This window comes from Nannobrachium achirus (assembly GCF_963921795.1).
Source record: "Nannobrachium achirus genome assembly, chromosome: 18".
NCBI classification, from domain to species: Eukaryota; Metazoa; Chordata; class Actinopteri; order Myctophiformes; family Myctophidae; genus Nannobrachium; species Nannobrachium achirus.
The window spans coordinates 3,547,677-3,570,669 of NC_137825.1; the positions used below are offsets into that span (position 1 = coordinate 3,547,677).

The 22,993-nt window shown below is 43.1% G+C and overlaps 1 protein-coding gene across 1 annotated transcript; it reads right to left on the reverse strand.

Annotated features, from left to right (window-relative positions):
- Window positions 1–2,066: 2,066 nt before the first annotated feature.
- Window positions 2,067–19,574, reverse strand: tmem101 (transmembrane protein 101). The gene is made up of 5 exons (XM_080748218.1): window positions 19,443–19,574; window positions 15,454–15,634; window positions 13,939–14,085; window positions 9,316–9,465; window positions 2,067–4,474 (listed from the first exon to the last, which is right to left on the reverse strand). The coding sequence occupies exons 1-5, from the start codon at window positions 19,571–19,573 to the stop codon at window positions 4,316–4,318; spliced, it is 768 nt and encodes a 255-aa protein (XP_080604344.1). The 5' UTR covers window position 19,574; the 3' UTR covers window positions 2,067–4,315.
- Window positions 19,575–22,993: the final 3,419 nt, after the last annotated feature.

The following is a 22,993-nucleotide window of genomic DNA, read 5'->3' on the forward strand; positions in this document are numbered from 1 at the left end:
ACATCATCAACTTGTGACAGGCATTTCCCCTAATGAGTGAAAAAGAATAGCTATTCAAATATTTAAGGTGTTTAATTTTACATTGTAGTTATAGATGACCATTATAACGTATTAAGGCATATTTGTCGTATTAGCCAGGGATCCTTTTAAAAGGCTACCCTGGCTTTTATGTTTCAAATTGACTTTTAAAGTGAAATATCCCTTTAATAGCTGCTACCCATGCCACGCCCAGTGTCAGGTTTCAGGGCGTAAAACAAACGTACGTTAAGAAATAAATGTAAACATGAACCTAAATAAATTATACAAATGTATATAAAGAAAACAAACTGCAGAATGGAAGCATCGTTCTTATTTATATTCCCCTTGCTAAAGCACCGCTGATCGTTGCTAGGCAACCCACAATCAAAACAACATTTAAAAGCATTTTGGCAGGTTTTGTAGTTTTCTTTTTTCCGGGTTAAAAAACTACAACAGATTAAAAACATGGCAGGCTGGCAAGCGACACAGCTGCAGCTAATTACACCATTTAGACCCGAGTCTTCTAGAGCAGGGGGTCTCAACCTTTTCAGGCCGGGGACCCCCAAAATAATCAAATTTTAACTGGGGACCCCCCCAGCACCCTGACGAGCACTAAGAGTTGAGGCATTACATTCTGTATGACACGGTTCTATTGTGAAAATAGCAGATCTACATGCTCACAACGCCTCGCAAACGCGAGGCGTTGTGAGCATGTAGATCTGCTATTTTCACAATTTCTGCCTCTAATATTTGACAATTTGGCCAATGTTTAATTTGTCATTTTAGAGGTATTAAAACGTCCTTAAATGTGCAGATACCCTCTATACACTCTAACGTCATGGTGGTTTGTTTACTGTTGAGTGAGAAAACAATGTTGCACATTAAGTTAATCATCTGGGGACCCCCTAAAACAATTTGGGGACCCCCCTGGGAGTCCCGACCCACTGGTTGAGAACCAACTGTTCTAGATCATAACCGTTTTCTGAAAAAATAAAAATAATAAAACTATGTTTCTCTGTCAGTGGTTCTCAAAGTTTTTCATGTCAAGGACCACCTAGAATTATAATGCATTTGACCACGGACCCCCATCTGAAAATATTTCGTTCCAGGGACCAGATTAGATTTTTAACCAATGTTTTTCACAAACAAATCGGCCTCAGGTTTTGCTTACAGTACATCACTGTGTACTATAAGGACAGCCTTATGCAGCTGTGTTGCTTACATCACGGTGTACTATAAGGTCAGCCATGTTTTAACCAGCTGTAGTTTTTTTAACCTGAACTGGTGGAAAGAAAACTACAAAACCTGCTTAAAGATACATCCCCCTTTAAGGCCCTCTTATTGGACGAAAATAGACGATCCACCTCTACCAGGTAAGATCGAGTGTTAAGGTGGTTTTTCGTTGCGAAATGCGTTTTTCAGGGCAAGGAGAGAGAGGGAGATAGAGAGAGCTGAGTGGTGCGCGAAACGGGCGGCAGTGTGCAAACGTGACTGACATAACTTGAGGTTGATTTTTTTATTTGCGTTCTCCGAAATTCCCTCCGATATTCGGCCCGAAAAACGCAGCAGTGTGCAACCACCTTTACACTTGGGGGTGTGACGGCCGGTCCTGAGACAACGTGGAGAGATGAAGGAACTCCTTCGGTGCGTGAATACAAGTCAGAAGAACCGACTTATTTCAACGCAGGCGTCTCTGCAGCCTGTCTTTAGAGGACGTTCAGGGACGTGCTGGGCCCCTGATTCAGCCCGGGAAAAAAGAGTTGTAGAGGCCCTCATTGCGCGCTATAGAGAGAGCGCTGCTGCTACTCAAAGATTTGCCATTTCAGATCATGACAAGTGACAAGCCAGTGGGCCAATTACATGAGTTATATTTCGTCGTTGTCGGGTGGAAACCTTGTATGTCCAAAACCGTTCGTTTTGTATTTATCATTTAAAAGAAAAATGTTAAACTAGTGAAAACAGACGATCTACAAGCACACAACGCCTCGCGGTGCGAGGCGTTGTGTGCTTGTAGATCTGCTGTTTTCACTACTTTTGTGCAACGGCCTTGTGTGATGAAGCAGGGCTTTGCTTTGCGAGAATTTTTTTTTACAAATTTGAAACTTGGAGATACGAGGTTTCTGCCTGACAGTGACAATTTACTTTGTTGGCCGCCCAGCCCCCAAAATGGAACGAAGGCTGACATTTTATTTTTCTATTTTTTTCCTATAATGGCCAGCCTGGACCGGCCGGGAATGAACCGGCCGATCGGGAGTTGGCCCGCTTTTCCCAGTGGCCAGCACGTCCCTGAGGACATTGTAGAGCCAATCAGGTACAGGAGAGCTCTGGGCACCTCCACGTGAAACTGGACATTATTTTCCCAACATTTGAAAAAGTACAGAATAAAAAGCATGCTTTGGAAAATGATCTGAAACTAGAAATATGCAACTGGAAATCACAAGTGTGGTTGCCTTGAGGAGAGTCACACTTGAGCGGTGCTAACTGTTCCCTCCTCGTCCCTTTTATGCCCATAAATGGAGATTCATGTCATCAATATTAAGCCCATATTATCTTGGAATGCCCATATATGGACATACTGGGTCAGTCTCATGTGGTCTATGATGCCAGAAATATATGTTATCAGTCGATCATCTCCATATTTGGGAAAAGTTTTAATTTTTACTTAAAGTCAATGGAGAAAATCAATTCAAAGGTGAATTTGATGGGGTGCCCTGAGACAAAAAGGATTTGGAACCCCTGGTCTAGGAAGAGAAAGACAGAAAGAAGGATGGATGGAATAAAGTGGGACAAGTACTATACTATAATAAGGTAAAGTAAACATGATGTGAACATGCATGATCCATCTGAACTGACCCTTCACCTCATTGCCAGAATGTCAGGCGAGACTCAGGTTTTACACCTTGTTTTAACGTTTAGCGATTTTCTCTTTTTTTTCTCGTAAATTAACGTCCTACCTGATCACTGCTACAGTGTCACACAAAAGCAGATCCACAAGCTCCAAACACAGTGCGAAGCCACGTGTTTCGAGGCTTGTAGATCTGCTATTTTTGATGGTTTTGAATTTGAACCCTGAAAAGTAGGTTTCCATCCGACAGAGCAGATATCCTTAAACGTCAGACGTTCCAAGCATGTTCCAATCAGGTCACTTTCTCCCTCATTTCAGAAACACTTCCCAAAACATACATTTATTTTTTGACATTTGGGAAATAACAGCCAGTTTAAAGGAGTAGTTCACCCCCAAAATGACTTTTCTTTATTGATTACTCACACCATGGAGACTTGAGTTCAATAATATGTTTTAGTTTTTATTCGCATTCCTAAGACAATAATTTGATTACAATAAATTTACCTCCATTGATTCCGGACCCATCCGGAATCAATGGCAGTAAATTTACTATAATATATATTTTTTTATCTTAACCTGTCTGGTGCCAACCCCGAGTTTCCAGAGTTTGGGCCGTTTAAAAAAAAAAACATGGCAGCCATGTTTGTTTACATTTGAAGAAAACATAATGGCTGCTAGCTCATGAATGCCTGAACGGATTTCCAAGCGGATTTTTTTGTTTGAAAGCTGTGAACAGCGTGCACACACGTGGTGCATGATTAGGCATGGGCGTGCATGATCCTTGGACTATGAATTACATGGAAGTCTATGGAGACCATGGCAACTTGGACCTTCAAAGAGATTTAATTGATAGCAACATTAGTGTTAAAACTCATTTAATGCCACCCTATCACCACTAGAGAGCGCCCAGTGGCCATAGAATAATAGAGATATGCTGGTAATGCATGCCCAAGCCCTGGAGCCATGACTTGCCAGAACACTTTCCTTTGTGCATGTACAGGAAGAGGATGAAGTTAGCTTGAAGTTAGCTATTGGCTACCAAGCATTTTAGATTTAGATTTTCATCAACTTAGCCATGATTAAACCTTGCACACCTCATGCATGGAATATGGAACAGAGAAAATGAGCTCTAAAGATCCTGGATTGCAGGATTTTTTTTTTTTTTTTTTTTAAAGCCGAACTAGTTCGGGATTGGCACTCTGGTAACCGCAAATAAAGCCGAACTAGTTCGGGATTGGCACTCAATGAGTTAAGAGTGCGACAAAAAAACTAAAAATATTATTGAACTCAAGCATCAGGAGTAATCAATAAAAGAAAAATAGTCATTTTTGGGGTGAACTGCTCCTTTAACCCCACGGTGCCCAGCAGACCACCTCTCAGGTCCATCCCACTCCTCCGGGTCACCCCTGGCTGTGACCTCTGACCCTATGACCCTGTGACCCCCACGGCGGGTCAGCCGTCGGTGGCCAGGATGAGCAGGGCTCCGAACACGCCCACGTTGTGACCAATCAGCTTCATCTGGTTCCAGAACTCCACCCGCCGCGTGCCGTGCCAGTAGCCCAGGTTACCGTCGATGAGAAGCACCACTAGGGGCAGCGCAGTGGCCAAGACCTGGATAGATAGATAGATACCTTTATTATCCCAAGGGGGAAATTCAGTAACCTGAAGGAACATAGAGTATTGTAAACAGGTGCATAGTTAGCGTGCCGTGCCAGTAGCCCAGGTTCCCGTCGATCAGAAGCACCACTAGGGGCAGCGCAGTGGCCAGGACCTGGGGAATATAAAGTATTATTACCCTAACACACCACTAGGGGCAGTGCAGTGGCCAGGACCTGAAAGAACATAAAGTATTATTACCCTAACACACCACTAGGGGCAGTGCAGTGAGGAGCATAAAGTATTATTACCCTAACACACCACTAGGGGCAGTGCAGTGAGGAGCATAAAGTATTATTACCCTAACACACCACTAGGGGCAGTGCAGTGAGGAGCATAAAGTATTATTACCCTAACACACCACTAGGGGCAGTGCAGTGAGGAACATACAGTATTATTACCCTAACACACCACTAGGGGCAGTGCAGTGGCCAGGACCTAAAGGAATATACAGTATTATTACCCTAACACACCACTAGGGGCAGCACAGTGAGGAACATACAGTATTATTACCCTAACACACCACTAGGGGCAGTGCAGTGGGGAATATACAGTATTATTACCCTAACACACCACTAGGGGCAGTGCAGTGGGGAATATAAAGTATTATTACACTAACACACCACTAGGGGCAGTGCAGTGAGGAACATACAGTATTATTACTAGGCTTGTCACCAGAACCGATACTTCGGTACCAACTCGATGCCAAATGGTGACGGTACGGTACTGACTTTTCTACAAGTACGGTAGTACCGAAGTACCGTTGGTACCGAGATGCCAGATCTGGCCGCTTCTTTTGTGTTGTTTTTGGGCTGTAAATGAGCGGTTATCTGGCAACCCTCACAGCAGGCAGTCGGAGACACACGTACAACCCTCACAGCAGTTTACAGTTTACAGTTTAGGCATTTAGCAGACGCTTTTAATCCAAAGCGACTTACAATAAGCAGATAACATCACAATAATAAACAAGATAATATGTAGGGTCTGATGCTGTGATAACGTTACGTGGCCTACCACGCTTTAAGGAGAAAAACAACAACATGCAACATGGCGGCGGCACACGCATCTGCATCGCGTCGTCTCCAACCAGCAGCGACAGCTGCCCCTTGAGAAGAAAAACTAAACAAAAGTCGCGTATAGTACTTTGCATTCGAGGATGAGCAGGGATTAATAGTTGATCGTCAAAAACCTGTATGCCGGCCCGTAACCGTTTCCATACGAAAGGGGGGGGGGGGGGAACACATCCAACTAGCGAAACATCTAAAAGACCGACATCCAGACTTGTACAAAGAATTCAAGGTGAGTGCATTTGAATTCACGTGTAATCAATGTTGTCCATATCTAATAACGTTACTATGGTGAGCCCACACAGTAAATGAGCTGCCTGGCAAAGTAACGTTACGTTGTGTCCAGCCTCTTCACGGAGAGCAGCCCCCTTCTGTCCCGCATAAAGTTACATAAAGTTGCAAGGCAGCTCATTTACTGTATCGCCTAACGTAACTCGCCTAACGTAACGTTAAAAAACGCTGGAATAATGCACGTTATTCTTTGTTTGAGAAGGCTGGCATTGATGTTTGGCCAATGTTCTAGACTTTTTTTTTACGCTAGGATTATGTGTGTGTGTGTGTGTGTGCGTGCGTGCGGTTGTAATAATAGGGTGTGTGTGTGTGTGTGTGTGTGTGTGTGTGTGTGTGTGTGTGTGTGTGTGTGTGTGTGTGTCTGTGTGTGTGTGGTTGTAATGGGCTATGATTTGTAATAAATATCACTAAAAATGGTTTCATCATTGAATGACTGCTTGCACTGTGTGTGTGTGTGTGTGTGTGTGTGTGTGTGTGTGTGTGTGTGTGTGTGTGTGTGTGTGTGTGTGTGTGTGTGTGTGTGTGTGTGTTATTACAGCCTATGCTGTTTTCATATTGTTGCTGTAGTCAGTCACTTAGCTACACCTACTAACTGAAATCTCAATGTTCTTTTCACAGTATCAGCCAGAGGAGGACTTTGACAGGGAGGACAGGCCAGAGCAAAGCCAGCAGCAGCAACACACACACAGCCAACACTTTGATTTTATTAATGATACATTTTTTTAAGGCTACATGCACAGTATTTTATTTTAATCATTTAAAGCTACGTGCAACTTCTGTTTAAGCATACAGTATTGTTGTTTGTTGTTCACTTCTAATAAAGGAGTGTATGTTGAACTACATGGGGTTTATTTTTTATTTTTATCGTGGTATCGAAATGGTATCGAGAATCGTGGAATTTCAATGGTATTGGTACCGACTACTAGATTTCTGGTATCGTGACATCCCTAATTATTACACTAACACACCACTAGGGGCAGCGCAGTGGCCAGGACCTGGGGAATATAATGTATTATAAAAAAAATGTATTTTATCCCACGATTTTGCAACCCATTTTTCACCCAGTGCCAGTTGCCTAAGCTGTAATCCTGGGCTCTGCTCTCCCTCTGCCAACCTGGGGAGGGCCCTGAACTGAGCTCATGCTTCCTTCAGTGCACGAGGAGTGAGCAGGCCGCTTCTTATCACCTGACAGGGAGCAGTTTCCCCGGTTGGACGTGTGGAAGGAACACGTTATTCCAAACAGTTCCTTTTCCCTCCATCAAGTGCCCCGGCTGGCCAGGGGGAGGCATTATTGAGACCAGGATTACTGCATGTTTTTGTGAGGGTATCAGCCCTAGGAGACACGGGGAGAACATGCAAACTCCACACAGAAAGGCCCTTTCGCCAACCCCACCTAGGGTGTGGGCGCGTGGTACCGAGTGCCGCGCTGCAAGCTTGTAGATCTGCCATTTTTGAAGAATCGTGAAAAACTGAATTTGGACCCGATTCTATAAGTGTCTTTTGGCTTGTATATCTGCTATTTTTCACTAACCTGACTGCGCCAGATGATGGCAGCAAGTGCGTTTGCCTGGCTGCATACCGCTCTACTTTCCATCATCTGGGATCGCTCGGGCAGACTCGATGTAAGGGGCGGGCCATTTTTTCAAATTCTTTAGCAGGTGATTGGATGTGGCTGTCTGTCTATCACAGTCTGGGAGTGCCAACTCCAACCACTCATATTGGCCTGTCTGCATGACGTTACACCCAGACTCCGCCTCCTGGGTTTCCACGTGGTCTGCAATCAGACTCTATTGGCTCAGAGCCGTTCAGAGCCCGCCCGTAGCTGCCGCTGATTGGTCCGGCCCGGGACTTTACGAGTGTTATCAAATCTCCCCGAGAGATCTCAGATGGTAAAGTAGGGCGGTACGCACTACTGCCACCATCTGGCGCAGTCAGGTACATTTTTCACTGGTTAAAGCATTCAATAATCCTAGGCCTAAGTCTAGATGGGTTAAACCAACCTGTGCAGCCAGAGGGATGTAGCAGCCGGACAGGAAGGCCAGAGCCAGGACTCTGAACAGCAGCACCAGCATCATGTTAGACTAGATAGACTATATAGATAGACTATGATAGATGGGTTAAACTAACCTGTGCAGCCAGAGGGATGTAGGACAACAGTTAAACTAACCTGTGCAGCCAGAGGGATGTAGGACAACAGTTAAACTAACCTGTGCAGCCAGAGGGATGTAGGACAACAGTTAAACTAACCTGTGCAGCCAGAGGGATGTAGGACAACAGTTAAACTAACCTGTGAGGCCAGAGGGATGTAGGACAACAGTTAAACTAACCTGTGAGGCCAGAGGGATGTAGGACAACAGTTAAACTAACCTGTGCAGCCAGAGGGATGTAGGACAACAGTTAAACTAACCTGTGCAGCCAGAGGGATGTAGGACAACAGTTAAACTAACCTGTGCAGCCAGAGGGATGTAGGACAACAGTTAAACTAACCTGTGCAGCCAGAGGGATGTAGGACAACAGTTAAACTAACCTGTGCAGCCAGAGGGATGTAGGACAACAGTTAAACTAACCTGTGAGGCCAGAGGGATGTAGGACAACAGTTAAACTAACCTGTGAGGCCAGAGGGATGTAGGACAACAGTTAAACTAACCTGTGCAGCCAGAGGGATGTAGGACAACAGTTAAACTAACCTGTGCAGCCAGAGGGATGTAGGACAACAGTTAAACTAACCTGTGCAGCCAGAGGGATGTAGGACAACAGTTAAACTAACCTGTGCAGCCAGAGGGATGTAGGACAACAGTTAAACTAACCTGTGCAGCCAGAGGGATGTAGGACAACAGTTAAACTAACCTGTGCAGCCAGAGGGATGTAGGACAACAGTTAAACTAACCTGTGAGGCCAGAGGGATGTAGCAGCCTGACAGGAAGGCTAGAGCCAGGACTCTGAACAGCAGCACCAGCATCATGATAGACTAGATAGACTATATAGATAGACTATGATAGATGGGTTAAACCAACCTGTGCAGCCAGAGGGATGTAGGACAACAGTTAAACTAACCTGTGCAGCCAGAGGGATGTAGGACAACAGTTAAACCAACCTGTGCGGCCAGAGGGATGTAGGACAACAGTTAAACTAACCTGTGCAGCCAGAGGGATGTAGGACAACAGTTAAACCAACCTGTGAGGCCAGAGGGATGTAGGACAACAGTTAAACTAACCTGTGCAGCCAGAGGGATGTAGGACAACAGTTAAACCAACCTGTGAGGCCAGAGGGATGTAGGACAACAGTTAAACCAACCTGTGCAGCCAGAGGGATGTAGGACAACAGTTAAACTAACCTGTGCAGCCAGAGGGATGTAGCAGCCTGACAGGAAGGCCAGAGCCAGGACTCTGAACAGCAGCACCAGCATCATGACGCTAAGTCTAGATGGGTTAAACCAACCTGTGCAGCCAGAGGGATGTAGCAGCCGGACAGGAAGGCCAGAGCCAGGACTCCAAACAGCAGCACCAGCAGCATGACGCTCAGCTCCCCCCCGGGGAGGTGGTCCAGGTAGGCCAGACGGTCCTCCTTGCTGTGCTGCAACGAGTACACCTGGTGGAGGGAGGAGGTACTGCGTTGGTTATACAAGGAACACACATTGAAGGATGATTTGGTTGGTTGACCAGTAATCTTGCTATGGTCAATCAGGTAATTGCTTAGATTTTCTATCAGGTTTTGATTTGTACACTCTCAAGTAGAGCCCGACCGATACCCTATTTTGTGACCGATGCTTGCCGATGGAGAGTGCTAGACCGCCGATTGCCGATGTTTAACCAATGTTTTGTAATAATATAAAATAATAACTAGCCTAGATTTCAAAAACGTCTTGCCTTCAAAACCTTTTTTTCCTTTTTTTAACCAAAGGTCCGGGGACCACAGAGGGAGATTTGGTAACCAAATGGACCCTTTATAAGATCTTTAACTCATGAGTGTTAAAATGAAACCCAATGGATCCTTACGGGCAACGACAATATATTCTTGTTTTGGGTCTGAGTGGCTAAATGTCATCATATGGTGGTCTAATAATAAATAATAATAAAAACGACCGATACATCGGAGAGATAATGACCGATGTCCAAATACCGACATCGGGGTCCAAAAACAACCGATATATCGGTTGGGCTCTACTCTCAAGAGTCACAGACCCGTAAGGGTCCATTTGTAACCCCAGAGGGTCCCTGGACCACTGCAATAATATGTATGCAATACTGCATGTATTTGAGTTGATCAAAAATTATAATGAAGGCCAAAATGATATACTTGAGTGGTGCTCGAAACAGGAGCTCTAGCTCCAAAATGTGGCTTTGTCCGGTCAAAAAGCACTGTTGTTTTTGACAGCACATTTTGATTTAGTTTTAGTCATAGTCTTTTGAATAAAATGTCATTTAGTTTTAGTCATAATTTAGTCACCTGAAAAGTATTAGTTTTAGTCTAATTTTTGTCGACTAAATATCATAATATTTTCGTTGACTGAATCCACAGTTGAATTAGTCAACTAAAATGTATTTTGGCAGGCCTTGATGGCATCGCAATGACTGATTTGACTGAAATAGCCGATCTACAAGCTCACAACGCGTAGATCGGCAATTTTCAGCACGCAACACCTGAGAGCAACCAAACATAAAATGACTCTTCTCCACTAGTCCCTCCCTAACGTTTTAGTCTAGTTTTTATTTTGTTGACGAAATTGTCAATTTATTTAGTCTTAGTTTTAGTCATCACAGCTTAGTTTTTGTTTAGTTTTTATTTAGTCTTCATCAGTGAAAAAAACGCAGTCGACAAACATTTTTCGTCATAGTTTTAGTCGACAAAATCAACAATGTAAGGGAGCCACGCTTAAATAAACTGAAGCGCGGCGACATCATGCCTACATCATTGCCTACATCCTGGCACAAGCCGGCAGACCGGCTCAAAGTTTGTTGAGCTGTTGAGCCGGTCCAAAACTGGGTCTGGTCAAAAACTGCTGGGGAAAAACCTGTTCAAAAATGTCAGGGGCTCAAAGTGTTTTTGTACGCTAGGGTCCCATTGGCCAAGCTTCGCAGGACACGCTGCGATTGGAGATTATCTCATGAATAGCGCTGCTCACTTCACCCTCGGTGTGATTTTTATTAAAATATAAACATCACTCAAAAGGGAACTGTTGATACAATCTTACAGGATCCCCATACGTGTTGTAAAGTGGTTGAAAGCAGAAAAAGGAGTAATAAATAGATTATAATTCAGCGATAGTAATGTCCACACATTAATAATAGATTATAATTCAGCGATAGTAATGTCCACACATTAATAATAGATTATAATTTAATATCCACACATTCCACACAGAGATATGATTCAATTTAAAGACCTTTTAACAGCCCTCTATTCTTCTCGATATGAGGGAGCTCGTTCTTTTCTATTCTAGTGCTTTCTATTAATGAATCTACAACAAGGAGGTCTTTTTTCACCCACTCTGACACAACTCTTTTACTAAGGTCATACATAGGATTTGTCCCTTGGAATAGGATGTCTGGAGGTCACATAAAGATCACTACATGTGGGATGAATGGTAAAATGATAAATGGTGCGTTGCAGAGTTCAGAGTCTTTCCACACTAGGGTGCCCTCCAGACTAAGCACGGTTGCCGTCGGGGCAGCCGCTAGGATCAGCGGTGGCCGCACCGCGGTGAGACCCAAACACACTCGCTCAGTGAGTAAACGCTGCGCGGTATTTCACAAAGATGAACACAATCCATCTCTCGCCGCCCCGCGTACGCATGCACAAACGAGCACGCTCGCGGGGGATTTCACGGGACCGCCGCCCGCTTGCCTCGCCGCCCCAAAACTTTGCTGCGCGGCCGAAAAAGCCGCCCGCCTCTCACTGAAAATGAATCGCTAGGAGGCGGTGACCGCGCCTAGTCAGGACGGCACCTAACTCTGCGGGAGCCCAGGATCGAACTGGGAACCTTTCGGTTACCAAAGTGCCACTCTACCCCTGAGCCACTACCACTGTGTGAATACAAACAGATGCCCACCACCCCTCCCAAACAGACATAAGATAGTGATTACATCTGTGTCATGTGACACTGCTATGGACATAAGATAGTGATTACATCTGTGTCATATGACACTGCTATACGAGGAGGTGGCAAGTATAATTTGCCTGGGGGTTCGCCAGGGCTCTATACTTAAAGGACAACTTAATTTTTTTACAACAAGGGTTCATATTTTAGATTGTAACAGTTAAAAACTAAATAAAAACTAAGCTGTGATGACTAAAACTAAGACTAAATATAATGACAATTTCGTCAACAAAATGAAAACTAGACTAAAACGTTAGGGAGGGACTAGTGGAGAAGAGAGTCATTTTATGTTTGGTTGCTCTCAGGTGTTGCGTGCTGAAAATAACAGATCTACAAGCTCACAACGTGTCGCAGCGCAGTGTAACATCAGTCATTACGATGCCATCAAGGCCTGCCAAAATACATTTCAGTTGACTAAATCAACTGTAGATTTAGTCGCCTAAAAACGTACGATATTTAGTCGACTAAAATTAGACTAAAACTAAAACTTTTCAGGTGACTAAATTATGACTAAAACTAAATCAAAATTTACTGTCAAAAACAACACTGACACACACACACACACACACACACACCCACACCCACACACACACACACACACACACACACACACACACACACCGTTTCCGCTACCCAGGACAGAGGTGCGAGAGACTTGGAAAGTCCTTTGTGCCGGTCGCTCTCAAGCAATACAACGAGACTCATGATGGTCGCTTGCCAAGGCCTAACAGGATTACCTAGGACAACTGTTACCTTGCACTACTGGAACTAAAGTTGTACTGACTCTGACCTCTAATGTACTTTTCCCTGAGAGGGTTGCTGTGGCGTCTTTCTGTGGCTCCCATTATTGCTTAAAAAAGGAAAATAATATATATATTCTTGCACTGTCTTTGGTCACCTATTTTCTGGCCCTGCACTATTGGGCTGTGTTGGTTGTACTGTGTACTATTGCTGTGTTGATATGGCGGTGTGATACTTGTGTTGCATTGACTAGCATTGACTGTTATGTGCACTTTTTTTTGTTTGGCACTGTTTGTTAAGTTGTGCTTTGAGTATAGCTTTTTTTGTGTGTGTGTGACGTGTCACTTATGAGCGTTGAATGTTTCATGGTCACTTTATGTATACCGGTATGTTCTTTTTTTGCAATAGCTTTTCTGCATTTTATGTTTATATTCTTCTTTTTTTGTGCTTGCTCTTTGGATTAACGTACTGTTTTTCTTTTTCCTACTTCTTTGTAACTTGTAACCTTATAACCTCGCCTACCAGGCTTAGCCGGTGTTCGTTCACAACAGGCTGTTTGGTTTACGCCTAAAGCGCGGAAACCACTAGAAGAAGCGGCGTCGCTTTGATTTGGTCCCTCCGTTTGTTTCCCCAATCCATATTAAAATGCTGGAGTAGCCTAGTGTAGTCTTGCCAGTCGCTAACAGTTGGACTAAAAGATGCATATACCAAACAAATTTTTCAAAAGCAAAACTACTCCGCATCAAGGAGTTTATTAGGTAGGCCCTAAAAGTATGTCCTTGAGCGCAGGGGAATATTTTGGGTTAAAACTGTTTCCGTTGGATAGTTCCGGCCAAATTGGTTTCCGCTCCAGACCGGTTACAAGCCCGAAAAGTGAAGTGATCCCAGACTAGTAACCTTAAACTGCTGTGCTGCCTCTGGGCAACTGATTTCCCCCCTGAGCAGTGGTGGCTGAGTGGTTAGTGTCCATACCTAGGACTCCGGAGGCCCCAGAGGTCGCAGGTACGATTCCCTGCTCCAGCTACCACTGCTCCCCTTCCCCCTTGCGCTCCTTGTGGGCATCACTGGGTTGAGTTCAGCTGGGTTAAAGCTGATTAAAAAAAAGCAGCTGGGTTGGGCTGCGATATCTGAATTTCCCTCGCGGGAGGAGTAGGTAACTATCATTATCATATCTAACTATCATAATAAAGGTATCTATCTACACACACACAGAGCTCTCTCACCATGCAGATGAGGTAGACCCCCAGGAACACCTGTCCAGTGGACTGCAGAGATCTGGTCCTGGGTTTCTGTCTGTAGACCTCTCCTGCTCCACTTGCCAGAATGAGGAAGCCTCCCACGATGGCCAGAGCCCTGGAGTACATACGCACCTGAGGACACAGCAATGACCAATCAGAGCCCTGAAGGACACAGCAATGACCAATCAGAGCCCTGGAGTACATGCGCACCTGAGGACAAAGCAATGACCAATCAGAGCCCTGGAGTACATGTTCACCTGAAGGACACAGCAATGACCAATCAGGAAGAGACAGGGGAGGAGTAGTCTCGCGTGGCCAGACTGTTGCCTCCGTGATTTGCAAATGCCCCCGTCAACAGTCTCGGGCACGGAAATAGAAACGATGAGTGCGAGATAACCGCTCCCTTGGTGCAGTAGCAATAACATGTCCTACTGGAAGCGTTATGTCTCCTTTCAATATTTTTATTGGGTATTAAAAAGTCCTCAAAGTGTCAATTTAGAAATGTGCAGATACCCTCTATACACGTAACCTTTAAGTTGGTTTGTATACATGTAACCTTTATGTTGGTTTGTTTACTGTTGAGTGAGGAAAACAATGTTGCACTGTAGTTAATCATCTGGGGACCCCCCCGAAATAATTTGGGGACCCCCCTGGGTTGACAACCACTGTGTAGGATGACTCACCTTAAGCCAGTCCCCGTAGTGCACCTGTTCATAGAGGACTCACCTTAAGCCAGTCTCCGTAGTGCACCTGTTCATAGAGGACTCCCCTTAAGCCAGTCTCCGTAGTGCACCTGTTCATAGAGGACTCACCTTAAGCCAGTCTCCGTAGTGCACCTGTTCATAGAAGACTCACCTTAAGCCAGTCTCCGTAGTGCACCTGTTCATAGAGGACTCACCTTAAGCCAGTCTCCGTAGTGCACCTGTTCATAGAAGACTCACCTTAAGCCAGTCTCCGTAGTGCACCTGTTCATAGAGGACTCACCTTAAGCCAGTCTCCGTAGTGCACCTGTTCATAGAGGACTCACCTTAAGCCAGTCTCCGTAGTGCACCTGTTCATAGAGGACTCACCTTAAGCCAGTCTCCGTAGTGCACCTGTTCATAGAAGACTCACCTTAAGCCAGTCTCCGTAGTGCACCTGTTCATAGAAGACTCACCTTAAGCCAGTCTCCGTAGTGCACCTGTTCATAGAGGACTCACCTTAAGCCAGTCTCCGTAGTGCACCTGTTCATAGAAGACTCACCTTAAGCCAGTCTCCGTAGTGCACCTGTTCATAGAGGACTCACCTTAAGCCAGTCTCCGTAGTGCACCTGTTCATAGAGGACTCACCTTAAGCCAGTCCCCGTAGTGCACCTGTTCATAGAGGACTCACCTTAAGCCAGTCTCCGTAGTGCACCTGTTCATAGAGGACTCACCTTAAGCCAGTCCCCGTAGTGCACCTGTTCATAGAGGACTCACCTTAAGCCAGTCCCCATAGTGCACCTGTTCATAGAGGACTCACCTTAAGCCAGTCCCCGTAGTGCACCTGTTCGCCCACGTAGGAGGCGTAGGTGCTGACGGCCAGCTGGACGGCGGACGCCAGGGCGAACCATCGTCTCTTCACCCCGAACGACATGAAGCTGGCACACAGCACGGCCACGCCCATGTCCACGTAGAGGTAGGGCACCGGGATGTCTGGCTTCCTGGAAACACAACCCGGAGATATTAACCCATTCAGGCCTAGAATTATTGAATGCTTTAACCAGTGAAAAATAGCAGATATACAAGCTCACAGCGTGGCACCGAGTGCCGCGCTGCGAGCTTGTAGATCTGCTATTTTTTGAAAAGGTTGTTAAAATGTGTGCAAATCTTTGAATATATGTATTTTTAAAGCGAATGTTTGTAACTCAAATTTTGCTTCTGGGGGTGGTCCCTGGAACTAGATATTTTGAGATGGGGGTCCGTGGCCAAATACGTATCATTTTGGGGGTCCTTCACATGAAAAGGTTTGAGAACCACTGACATGGTAGTCTCCCAAGAACAGACTAACTGAGCTCCAGTTGAAGTGAAAAGGGTTAGGGTTAAGCCCGTATCAGAGTCGGGTCCGCGGTGTAGTGCCGTGTAGTCTTTTTGAGCGTTAACGTTGTAGTTTTATGACTCAAAAAGACTACACGGCACTACACAGCGGTGGATAGCCTTCCACCGCGGACCCGGCTCTGATACGGGCTTTAGGGTTTTCTTTGACGATGGTCAGCCAGATTGCTGACATAGAAACATAGGTTTTTCAAAAAACCTTAGAAGGATTCAAAAGACACTTATAGAATCGGGTCAAAATTCTAATTTTGACAATTTTTCAAAAATAGCAGATCCACAAGCTCGCAGCGCGGCACAATACATGGTTGACGATACGATACATGGACGATATTGGTTCATTCTTGGCGAGATACGATGCGATTTGATTCAATGATTTAAAATCGATAAAGTAACTATTTAGCAAAGAAATTGAATCTGTGTGAAACGTGTCAATAGTGCAGTTTTTTAAGGGAAAAATGTATTATTATGGAACTAAACACTGACTGTAATTCTCATGTTACATTATAATTATGGACAAACCCGCACCTTGACATGAACAAAGAGATTACACACATTTATCAATAGACCAAGAGTAGCTTTTTGGAATGGAACAAAACTTATTATCCAAACTAATAATTTAGACAATTATTTGCATTGCAAAATTATTCCATACCAGCGATTATTATGAATTGTAAAACAATACGATACAAAGCCAAACGGCTCAGATAAGGGGTCCCTGCTTCATCTCTCTCTCAGCTAAGGGGTCCCTGCTTCATCTCTCTACAGCTAAGGGGTCCCTGCTTCATCTCTCTCTCAGCTAAGGGGTCCCTGCTTCATCTCTCTCTCAGCTAAGGGGTCCCTGCTTCATCTCTCTACAGCTAAGCGGTCCCTGCTTCATCTCTCTCTCAGCTAAGGGGTCCCTGCTTCATCTCTCTACAGCTAAGGGGTCCCTGCTTCATCTCTCTCACATAAGGGGTCCCTGCTTCATCTCTCTCAGATAAGGGGTCCCTGCTTCATCTCTCTCTCACATAAGGGGTCCCTGCTTCATCTCTCTCACATAAGGGGTCCCTGCTTCATCTCTCTACAGCTAAGGGGTCCCTGCTTCATCTCTCTCACATAAGGGGTCCCTGCTTCATCTCTCTCAGATAAGGGGTCCCTGCTTCATCTCTCTCTCACATAAGGGGTCCCTGCTTCATCTCTCTCACATAAGGGGTCCCTGCTTCATCTCTCTCACATAAGGGGTCCCTGCTTCATCTCTCTCTCACACAAGGGGTTCCCACCCAGTGTGGTTTGAAGGACCACTGACTCCATCAGGTTAATGACAGGGTGATTCTCTTCTTAACTCATAATTACAGCATGGAGTTAAATGTATTCCATATGTCTGCACACAGCCTGTCATGATGCCAGCATGTACTGCAGCTCTGTTTAGGCCTGAACACATTATGACACAATATTTTATGCTTTAAATATAAAAAATAGCAGATATACAAGCTCACAGCGCGGCACCGAGTGCCGCGCTGCGAGCTTGTAGATCTTCTATTTTTGAAAAATCGTGAAAATTAGAATTTTGACCCGATTCTATAAGTGTCTTTTGTATCCTTTTAAGATTTTTGGAAAAAAACCTATGTTTCTATGTCAGCAATCTGGCCAGCCATCGTCAAAGAAAAGGTCCTTTTCGCTTAACTGGAGCTCAGTTAGTCTGTTCTTGAGAGACTACTATCAGTCAGTGGTTCTCAAACCTTTTCATGTGAAGGACCCCCAAAATGATATGTATTTGGCCACGGACCCCCATCTCAAAATATATAGTTCCAGGGACCCCCCCAGAAGCAAAATTTGAGTTACAACCGTTCACTTTGAAAATACATATATTCAAAGATGTGCACACATTTTCATGACTTTTTCAAAAATAGCAGATCTACAAGCTCGCAGTGCGGCACTCGGTGCCGCGCTGTGAGCTTGTATATCTGCTATTTTTCACTGGTTAAAGCATTCAATAATTCTAGGCCTAAATGGGTTGACTAGTGCTGAAACAGGATCAGTGTTCATGTGAGGGTTCCCACACATTTTACCAATTCATTTCCAAAACTTTGACAGAATATTTAACCTTATTTCCAGGACTATTATATAACAATAATTCAGCTCAATAACAGGTCGCTTAGTTAGTCCTATGCGCAATGCCTAAAGACAGGTAGATAGATAGATAGATAGATACCTTTATTATCCCAAGGGGGAAATTGGTAGTGTATGCCAGTGGTTCTCAACCTTTTCAGGCCGTGACCCCCGAAATAATCATGTTTGAATTTACAGCAAATGACATCCTTCACATAATTCTACATTCATTAAATAATCTGTCTAATGATTGTTATAACAATGTCCTGTCAATCAAAATGATGGCGTGTCATTCAAATATATGTTGACATGGCACACTGACTTGACTATCAAGAAAATAAAAACATGGCACTTTATTTCAAAAAGGTTGCTGCATTATCCTACATAGAAGCTGAACACTAGTTAGACTTCCATCTACTCAATGTCCACGATGGGGCTTAATTAAACGTTTTTAATCACTTTCTAACAGTCTATAACGGGGGTCTTCAACAGGGGGTCCGGGACCCCTAGAGGGTCCTCAGAGTTACTACAGGGGGTCCTCCAAATCTTTGTGTGATAGAAACTTTTTTTTTTCTCCTTTGTTATATTAACCACTTGAACCCTATAGCGTCCATATTCGGAGAACTTTAGTATAGCTTTGGTGTAGAGGGGGAAAAAGAGCAGACTAAGTACAGAGTAAAAGGTCAAGTTTATTAAGTATTGACGGTTCAAGTAGTTAAATATCTGAAAACACAAATTGACATGAATCCAAAATACACTGATGATTGTGCTGTCAAACAATGAAACTAAATGGAATCTATGACCAGGTTGTGGGGGTCCCTGCTTCATCTCTCTCTCAACTAAGGGGTCCTTGGCCTGAAAACGTTGAAGACCCCTGGTCTATAAAATCACTTAGTCTGTGTGTACATACATTATACAGAGCCACTAAGCAGTTACAGCGACATTGGTGACCTATCCTAGAGAACACCATGATGTACACTTCCCAAAAGATAATTCATTGATACATGAAAAAACGATTTAAAATAATTCTTCTCCGATTATTTAATTAGTTGATACATTAAAAGAAACAATAACAGTATTAGAAGATAACATTCGATAGCTGTTGCATTAGTTGTATAGCCACCGAACACAGCGACGCCTGGAGTCACACTATTCCACAGGTCACCAGTGCCGGTGTATCACGGTTGCTAATGTATCGCATGGGCTCCATGACACACCGACGTCGGTGACCTGTGGAAAACAGTGACTCCAGTCCAGTCCAGTCCAGGGCATGCATCATCATCATTCATCATGTAGTTGTTGTGACACACAGACACACACACAGCGCACCTCTTAGCGTCGGCCCGCTCAGCGAACAGCATCAGGGAGCTGAAGCAGTTCCAGAAGCCGAAGCGGGTCAGAATGAAGCCTCCGAGCTGACAGAGGAAGCGCAGCAGCTGCTTTCTGCTGGGAGCCGCCATGTTGTCTGTCTGTCTGTCTGTCTGTCTGACTGACTGGTCTGGTAGAGATGATGGGAGGTTAGACCACGAGCCGAGTCTTTTGAACGGCTCTTTGAAATGAACGATATGATTCGGTTCACAGTAGGGAGTCGTTCCTTTTGTAAATGAACAGTGGTGGAAAAGTACTCATATTCTTTACTCAAAGTAGCAATAGTCAACTTTTTTCTTGAAAAACAGACGCTAAAATAAAAATAATGTTTCGAAAATATTTTATTAAAAAAAACATGCTTCATAATATGTGTTTCTATTCAAAAATGACCACAAAAAGTATACAATATTAGTAAAATAATCATTTAGGTAATTGTCGGGCCGACAATATTTACATCCGATTTAAACAAAGTCTGTTTTTCAAGAAAAAGTTGACTCCTTTAAGTAAAAATATCAATACTGCAATGAAGTAGAAGTTTGGAATGTTAATGTACTTGAGTAAAAGTAAAAAAGTATTGGTATCAAAATGTACTTAAAGTACCAACATTATAACGTAGGCTACTCATTATGCAGAATGTCCTGTTTCACAGGTTTTCCAATGAGTAAAATGTAGACAAATCGTTGCGACACATTGTGAGCTTGTAGATCTGCTATTTTCAAATGGCAGGTATGTAACCTATGTATGTCAGAAATAAATGTATGTATATAGGGTTGAAGTTATTTGTAATTATAATCAAAATCTACAAAGTAGAACTAGTAGAACGAGCCAGTCTTTTGAACGGGTCTTTGAAAGGAACGGATCCCAGAGATCCGGCTCAATTCAAAGAGCCATAAATCCCATCGCTACACATGATGGGAGATTCAACAACGAGCCGAGTCTTTTGAACGGCTCTTTGAAATGAACGATGGGATCCGGTTCACAGTAATAGGGATTTTTTTTTTTTTTTAGTTTGATTGATTGAAGACTTTATTGTCAGTTTGCATAGGACAAGGTACAGTTTTATGACGGTACAGTTCACTGGTACAAGATCAACTAAAAGGAGATCCTAGAAAAGCACTTGGCTTAATATTTGGGTGGGTGACGTGACGTAACGTTTTCGCTGTCCTCGATGTCAAACATGTATAAATAAAAAATATATTTGTCAAAAACCTTCTGAATATTGTGCAGGACATTAAGCTTTATGTGAACTTACTCAAGATTAAAACATTTCATTCCTCATTTCTTCAGAATCGTCAACCAAACATGGCAAAACTCATATGGTGTGACTGTCCTGACCTTGTTTCTCAAAGTGGGAACTTGAATAAAACTAAGAAAAAGAATTGCTAAAAATCATTTGAAAATGAATTTAGGCTAAAAAAATGTCTATTTTGAGCCTATATCTTTTCAAAGTCAAAGCATAATGTTTTCAGTCATTTCTGATCAAAAACATTTTGTCCCCCAACCCAAAATCATTTGGTGTGACACTAGTTTGGAAAAATTAAACAGGCAATTATTTGGACACCTATTGGCTAGAGAGGTCCTTCTTCTGTAAGGCTATTCAGCACTCCCAGCACAACTGCAAGACAGGTGTCTGAGGTGAGTTATGATTTTAACATTTTCATGAAATGCCATCTTGTTGAAACGTTGACAAACTCACCATTCTGGATGTCTTTTGGTGTGACACCTTTTCTTTAAAAAAAGCTTAAGTTATTTGAAGTTTTGGTCATATTTCCATGTAGATCTAGGCTGCTTTGTTATAGCTAGCATGCTGTTAGCATGCTAATGTGTACATACTAGCCTCAAGGTAAACCTAAATGGAGAAAACAGTAATATGGTGTGACACTTAATCATATGGTGTGACATGTCTGCTTGTCACGCCATATGACTTGATTGTCACACCATATGATTTATACTGTATTTAACTACAGATATAACAATAAATAACAAAGTTCCATGTTTCTTTTGTACATTTAAACATTTGTTTTAAACATTTTTACATAAAATGTAATTTAGCTTCATTCAGTGATACTTCAAATTCATCAGACAGAGCAGAAACCCCTTCACAGAAACCTTAACATATTGTTTCAATCTAAACAATATTTTCTCTTTGTCTTAAACTATACATTCCATTTTCTTTTGTCAGCTGGAAAATGACAAGTGCTGAGAGAACGAGAAAGTACAGGGAGAAACTAAACAATGACCCAGCAAGGAGAGAGGAGCCAAAGGGGCGAGACTGCATTTTCTAAGAAGAGCAGGAGTTTGTCTGTGGCATAGCAGAACCACAACAAGGCAGCCGGTTTGCTACCCTCACCAAATACGACTGGCTGATGTACAATACAGTCTAAATGTATAATCTAATCTGATCTAATACTTTTGTACTTTCACTCACTGGACTGGACAGTGGACAGTGTTAAGGTAGGACCCGAGACAAAACTAGCGAAAATAGCTGATCTACAAGCTCTCAACACGTTGTGCTGCGAGAGCTTGTAGATCAGCTATTTTTGGAGTTGTGGAGATGTGGTGTAATGTCATGATTCCTAATTACATTTGTTCAACACAAAATGCTGTGTTCAAGTTCAGGAGACTTCGGAAAAAAGCAATTTACCTGAATGCTGAGTTCTGTTTCCACTAATTGGTGTTAATAAAATGTTGCCTTGGCTCCAAGTGTGGCTATGCGCCTTATTGTCTCTTTAGGATCCTTCTGCCGTGGGCCGGCAGAAGACTTAGGTGTGTGTAGCATTCCTGTGCACATCCTCATCATCCATCTACTACTACAATTCTTTCTTATCCCATGTTAAAGCCCTACAATAATATCCTGTTCAGAAATATTAAGGCCATGTTATCCTGGGTAATTGTTTAATCAATCAGTAAAGTTCAGTACTCACTAATAGGTAGGTTAAACACAGTTTGCTTTGACACATGAAGATATGATCATACGGTGTGACACTAAATCATTTGGTGTGACATTCCAAATAGTGAAAAATCATACCTTTATTAATGATTAAACCAAAAAAATGTTTATGCATTACATAGAGAATATTATCAGGAAGTGTCACAAATATTTGTGTAATTTTAGAGAAAGTTTTGACAGAATACATTTAAAATATGTTGTAAGATCATGAACATGGGCCTCACACAGAGTGTCGATTATGAAAAAAACATACAGATATAATTAATTTTCAAAAAACTATAGTGGATCACTGGTTAGTTATGATAAAGGACTTTGATAAAGTGAGTAACTTAAGAAAGATGTACTCCATTTTCATTTTATGAACAATTATTTTCATGTCACACCATATGACGATTTTAGGCACAAGTACAACAAACTGCTGAATAAAGTCTGATTCCAATAAAATATCTAAAAACAAAATGTATTTCCATAAGGTTGAGAGTGAGTAGAACAAAAGTAAATAACTTTTATGCCTGCAATTTAAAGTTTTTTTAAAAACACATTTTTTGGGGCGTCACGTCAC

What these genes read in the sequence shown, in the direction of transcription:
- tmem101 (XM_080748218.1), bottom strand. Translation starts at nt 19,573, where the DNA reads ATGGCGGCTCCCAGCAGAAAGCAGCTGCTGCGCTTCCTCTGTCAGCTC. An exon ending in GAGCGGGCCGACGCTAAGAG is followed by an intron (nt 15,635 to 19,442) that starts GTGCGCTGTGTG and finishes TTGTGTTTCCAG; the next exon opens with GAAGCCAGACATCCCGGTGC. An exon ending in ACATCCCTCTGGCTGCACAG is followed by an intron (nt 4,475 to 9,315) that starts GTTGGTTTAACC and finishes CTATCTATCCAG; the next exon opens with GTCTTGGCCACTGCGCTGCC.